This window comes from Daktulosphaira vitifoliae, unplaced genomic scaffold, assembly GCF_025091365.1.
Source record: "Daktulosphaira vitifoliae isolate Bord-2020 unplaced genomic scaffold, ASM2509136v1 Scaffold_3, whole genome shotgun sequence".
NCBI classification, from domain to species: Eukaryota; Metazoa; Arthropoda; class Insecta; order Hemiptera; family Phylloxeridae; genus Daktulosphaira; species Daktulosphaira vitifoliae.
The window spans coordinates 8,709,600-8,715,563 of NW_026099574.1; the positions used below are offsets into that span (position 1 = coordinate 8,709,600).

The 5,964-nt window shown below is 31.9% G+C and overlaps 3 protein-coding genes across 5 annotated transcripts in view; 1 reads left to right on the forward strand and 2 right to left on the reverse strand.

The window, feature by feature from the left end:
• The window catches only part of LOC126902022 (uncharacterized), a 96,281-nt gene that overhangs the window by 40,280 nt on the left and 50,037 nt on the right, over positions 1–5,964 (forward strand). The window lies entirely within an intron of this gene.
• The window catches only part of LOC126902523 (uncharacterized), a 34,123-nt gene that overhangs the window by 19,217 nt on the left and 8,942 nt on the right, over positions 1–5,964 (reverse strand). The gene's annotated exons all lie outside the window — the stretch shown is intronic.
• LOC126902517 (uncharacterized) lies at positions 108–2,152 on the reverse strand. Of its 3 annotated transcripts, none has more exons than XM_050679885.1 (5): positions 1,800–2,152; positions 1,404–1,720; positions 1,210–1,342; positions 872–1,153; positions 108–784 (listed from the first exon to the last, which is right to left on the reverse strand). In XM_050679885.1, exons 1-5 carry the CDS (start codon positions 1,978–1,980, stop codon positions 141–143), a joined length of 1,557 nt encoding a protein of 518 aa, XP_050535842.1. In that variant the 5' UTR covers positions 1,981–2,152; the 3' UTR covers positions 108–140. The 3 variants fall into 3 exon arrangements, with proteins under 3 accessions (XP_050535842.1, XP_050535841.1, XP_050535843.1); XM_050679884.1 differs by having other exon boundaries at positions 126–811; positions 1,800–2,053; XM_050679886.1 differs by having other exon boundaries at positions 672–789; positions 1,800–2,058.

The following is a 5,964-nucleotide window of genomic DNA, read 5'->3' on the forward strand; positions in this document are numbered from 1 at the left end:
AAAAAAAAAAAAAAACGTTGTAGTATATATATATATTATATATATATTTACAAATATGTACACGCATATACATATATTTTTTAGAAAAAATACAATTTCTTACTACATTATGTTACATTAAAAAAATGTTTTAAAACTACTTATATACATGTATATTTACAAAAAAAATTTTCAATTCTTGACGATATTTTTTTACAATAATAAGAACTTAAAAAGTATAGGTCTTCAGGTGGTGGTATAGCATAATGCCCGTGGGCCAACGTGTCGATTCTGTTGTTGAGCGTGTAGCGCTTATCATCAAAACGGTTAAGCGCCAACTTGGTTGTACGTAAAGTGTGTACCTCGTGCTCAAACGAACGGATTGACAAATTCTGCCGGTACGGAGTGTAGGGTAACGATAATGTCGGTGGAGACTCGCCACCACGTATCACTCCGATGACCGCACAGGCATTCTCTCCAGCCAATACTCGTTTTGACGCATCGTCACCATCACCATCGTCTTTGAACAAACACCGTTTGTAGTCGTCCAAAGACAGATGGTTCCGGACGACGTGTCCGCGGATCCCCTTAGACTTTATGAGTTCGCTGCCTTCCATGTCAAATGCGTAGCACTTTGATCGAAGTGCAGCGATCTCAAAGAGAGTGAGGCCACTGGTCTCGTCTGAAAACAAGCCGGGCATCTTCTTTCTATCGGTGGAGTAGCAAGGGTGATCCTTGGGCAGGCTAGATGCGTCCACGTGCACCAGTAAATCGGGGCTACCAGCTAAATCCTGGTAGAAGTCGCCTACTCTGAGCAGGTATATGAAGGAGTCTGAGAAAAATTAAAAATATATAAATATAAAAAATATTTCTACTGTACGGTTGTACTCACCAGTATCCATGTAAACCAATTCGATTGCACTGCCATAATGTGGTTTCAATACGTCGTAGAAGTACTTGTACATTAGCGTCTTGCTAATGTCAAGCACTGCTAAACCGACGTATATTGGTTTGATAAACTTGACCATCTTTGTGTCCATTATGACGGCGCACAACCTTTCACCGTATTTGATACAGTCGTTGAAGGTTGGTTGGTTTACGAGCTTGCTTAGACGTTCGGGACTGGAGATTAGCTCAATACGGATGCGTTTCCGCATGTTCTCCATTGTTTTCCCTATAAAATGTAAAAAATTATCGAATAACCCACTTTAGCATTGAGCATGCACTTACCAAAGACGGCATTGTTCATTAGTTTGAAAAATGCTATTTCAAAAGCATTTGCCGCCTTTTTCCGCATTTCAGTGTTCAACTCAATGTATGGTTTCAACCAAGCACTTTGTTGAAATTCTAAAACGCGGTGCACCTGCAGTACAAATATTTATATTATTATCATCGCTTATAGTTTATAGGTTAATTATACATACTTTATCGACTTGCAGTCCGTGTGCGATTGCCTGTTTAAGATTAACGTAATGTACGACGTACCGCTGTTTGGGTTTCAAAGTAGCCATGAGTTTGGTCTCTCTGGAACCCGGCGGTACATCGTTGACAGGCAAGAACGGCAAGTCGTTGTGCTCGTCATGCAGCTCTTGTGGATACGATACGTCCACTTCATATATACGCCCCGTATTACCAGTGTCCGACAACGATTGGAGGTCAGCCAGAGGGTCTGCTCCTTTATACCACCGGAAGCCACCGTACGGCATGGGCTGACTCATAGCCCACCCATAAAGGTTATTGCCTGTATACATTAAACGTTTTTAAACCACCGCTCAAATATTGCGCGTTTATATATATATATATATGTATAGATTACTTACAGTCTTGGTACACGATCCATGATTCTGGTTTTGACGGATCGTAATCGGGTGTCTTAGAATTGTTGGCCTTTGCATAGTGCTTGACGGCCTGCACTAGCCCACCACGAATGCCCTGTTCCACCATCAGTAGCATGTCGTAGTCGTTCAAGAGCTCCAGCTTCATCCTGGTGTATTTCAACATACAATCGAAGCTAAAACCAGGCGCGGTGTAATAGTGCGCCGGGTCCAAATTGTACAAAACACGTAAACTTGGGTTTTTATTTATTAATTTTATATACCTTTTATTACTTTTTCTATAATATTGCGCAAAGTATACATTTTTTTAGTCTTAAACGCTCCACAAAAGTGACCAGTGTGGGTTACCTGCAAATTATACGACAAGTTAAAATACGATACTCTACGGAACCGAAATTTTGCATAAAATTTTCGTTTTTTTCGGCATTATTTCATAAATGATTAGATTTATCCAAAAAATGTGAAAGACAAACTTTATGACAATAAATAGATATACTTCCTGTGTTGTCAGTTAGTATATTTATAAACTCACAACACTGTGCCTAACTACCATTGAGAATAAATGCTGCGTACCTCCGAATATCGACATCAAAAAAAAAAACCAATTAGCTACCTATCATTGTAATTCTATGTGTATTATATATGCATATTAACTCAAAAAATTGAAACACTAACTGTTTATATCTAATTAACGAATAAAGTTATATTAAAAATTCAAATGCCATTTACTATTAAATTAAAAAGACAACACAGTGAGGTTGCGGCACTGTGGGGATGTGGCATAATTAGGTCCAGTGTAGATTTAATCATTTAAAATCACTGTCATTAGAATCGCTTCGATGCAAATATATAGAATGGATTATTCCAAAAGCTTTAATTAAATATATGTATATGTAAAAGTATCAGTATTTCCGAAACATATTCAAAAATTAAATCGAAAAAGTTTTTTTTTCTATATGCAATTTTATGTTTTCAACTCCCCCTGTATAAAGGATTATAGTCCGATTTAAAGAAAAAGTATATCATATAAAATTACTATGCTAAAATAAAGCAGAAAAAATCATAATACTAATAATGAGGTGGTCTAAATTAAGTTCTTTTTTACCCAAAAACTCAAGCTTTTATAGTTATAAAATTTTGAGTATCTTATAGATGACTTTGATATGAGTATTTTTAATTTCAACCAAAGTAATAATTTTTTATAATAAAGATTTTAAAAGAATTTTGTTTAATTTAATTTAAAAAAATTACATAAGATATTTTCAAAGTTCATAAGTCAAAGTCCTACTTCATAATCTTGACATATTAATGGGAGTCAAATATTTATTTATTAGTACGAGAATATTTCATCCGTAGTCAGTTTGAATTTATGTTACTTATATATAATAGAAAATTATAATATCTATAATAGAAAAATTCCTATAGTTTTAACAAAAATAAATCAGTATGACAAACAATATGGTTGGATATCAAAAAACAGATATGGTTTAAGATACTATTTGCCGATTTATATTATATTTTATCTAAATATTATAATTGTAGCTAACATTAATATGATATATTATGGGTTTACAATACAAAATATCAGCAAAAATACATTAAGATAAATCGTAATTTGTGTTTAAAATTATAAATTAACACGTTAGAATTTTGACAATGATGATCACAAAATTTACATATCGATGTCAAGATCACGATTAGAACAGTGCGATTATAAAGGAATGTTCTGCCTTTTATAATATTTTATATTCCCGAAAATCACTATTGTCTCATTCTTGCAATGTTATTGTTTATTTATAATTAATCATAAAATATATAAATTAATACATTGAATCGTGTGTAATATAATATATTAAGCAACAGTTTGCGTTTGTTAAATATTTTTCTAAGTTATTTATTTAAATTATTTGAACTAAATTTTAATTATATATTTTTTTTATTTAATTAGATAGCAGTTGCTCTTGTTAAATGTTTTTCAACTATGATACAAATGAAGAGCCAGGAAAGATTCTTATCATTCGTCAGCTTAACTTCAGATTACATTCAACAAAATAAAACAATAAATCCGTAACACTATTTTATAATATAGGCTAAATTAGAGGCAGGTAGTTCGGACCGGTTGGCCAACTATCTAGCATGAATTCAGAGGGGATTGGTGCTATCTTCTTGGCTGAGAGGGCATGAGGAATGCTTGTAGTTTCAAGGACTGTCATTCGCAAGAACCAAGTTAAGGAAGAAAGACGTAGCAACATTTTCTATATTTCTTTGAAAGGTTACAAATATAAAAAAAAATCGAATTAATTGGCTGCAACGAAAAATTTGTAACTTTCATGGCGCATTGAAAAATTAACAAGAAAATGGTCGCCAACCTACTGGGTGAGACAAAGTATTGTCGGACCACAGTAGGATTTTTAAAAAGAAATTAATTTTTGTATATTACAACAATTAAAAAAAAATATATAAAATCAATAAATATTAAAGTTGATGTCCGTTGAGTCGTTGATAGTAAATGTACACCAAAACCTTGTGACAGTTATCACATAACCATATAGATCAGGGATGACCTTATACAAGCCCGTTTCCCGTACCTTATAAACTAAGGGGAGATGATTTTTAAAAGGAAAAAAATAAAATACACCAATCCATTGAAGATGGAACACGCAAAAAAAAAATATGATGGTTAAGTTAAATTAAGGGGTATTTATTAAGTAAAAAAAAACAAAAAAAAAAAAAATTAAGTTAACACGAGGCAAAAAAACCGAACGGTCAAAAAACCTCGTCTATAAATTAAAGGGGACAAAAAAAGAAAAAAAACAGATATTAATAAAAATAATACTAGTTACACCTACACTTTTATTAATAGAGAATACGATGAACGTATTTAAAAAATTTTAATATAAAAAACTCGCCACACGTGCTTATGGCACGGCGCACCAGGGATTCGGAACGGAACAAAAATATTGTTCCGGAACGTGAAATTTCGTTCCGTTCCGAGTTTGCTCCGGAACGGAACTTTTGCTAACAAACGTTCCGGTCATTTGTTCCGGAACGGAACTATTATTTAAATTCGTTCCGGCCATTTGCTCCGGAACGGAACTTTTCCTAAAAATAGTTCCGACTATGCGCTCCGGAATGGAACTTATGCTAAAAATTGTTCCAACAATTTACTCCAGAAAGGAGCTTATTCTAAAAAACGTTTCGGATAAAAAATTAAATTATATTAATAACTATAATAATATTTTGCGTATGGAGTTTTTATATTTAATATAATCAATATAATTATTGCAACATTTATTCAAATGCTTTGCGCAAAATATTAATAATTATGCCATAAATAATTATTACTTAACGTATTTAATATGTTAAAAATAATCAGTGCAAATTATAATTTTTAACCTATTTTTTGGTCTTTAAAGTTAATTTTTTGAAAGTTTATAATGAAAAAAAAGGTTTATTTGTTACCATAACTTATAACTCAACTTCAAATTTGAAATTAAGATTATTAAATAGAAAGTTGTATGTGAATTAAAAAAGTAGTATAGTATTTAAAGTGTTAATAATTTATTCATAACCATGAAAAATTTTATAGATCACGTTATATAGTTCTTTGTGTTATATAAAATCTATAATAATAATATCTAGTAATAAATTAGTATTTGGTACTTAGTCAAGTTGAAACATTGGATATAACTGAAATTGTTGGGGAATTAATTATTTGAATTTAAATTATTTTTATTATTTATTAAAAAATCAGCTACTAAAAGGACGGTTAATCCGTCCAGATGCCCTCGAATAGAATGTATGCTGTCAACTCATATTCGTGACAAGTTTACTTTCTAATGTTACAAAAAAAACAACTTCATGCAAATTTCTGATCAATAGATATTTTTATTGTATTTGCATTGTTATTTACGTGTAAAAATCATAGAGTAACTCTATGGTAAAAATGACACGGTAAAATTAAAATTTAAGTCCTATCATCTGTCAATAATGTTGTCTTTATAAATTCAGAAAAGCGACTGCTAAAATAAATCTAGTTATAGCAATGCAATACGTTAAAATAATTGAATAGGCTGAATATAACGCTCTCCAGTTGGACTTAAGTACAAAGATCTGAATCCGTAAGAGGCTCACCTCTATATAAAAGATA

Excerpts from the sequence above, each read along its gene's own strand:
- LOC126902517 (XM_050679884.1), bottom strand. The coding sequence starts at position 1,980 with ATGTTGAAATACACCAGGATGAAGCTGGAGCTCTTGAACGACTACGAC. Across the intron at positions 1,721-1,799 it reads ATGGATCGTGTACCAAGACT|GCAATAACCTTTATGGGTGG; the intron begins GTAAGTAATCTA and ends TAATGTATACAG. Across the intron at positions 1,343-1,403 it reads ACGGACTGCAAGTCGATAAA|GTGCACCGCGTTTTAGAATT; the intron begins GTATGTATAATT and ends TTTGTACTGCAG.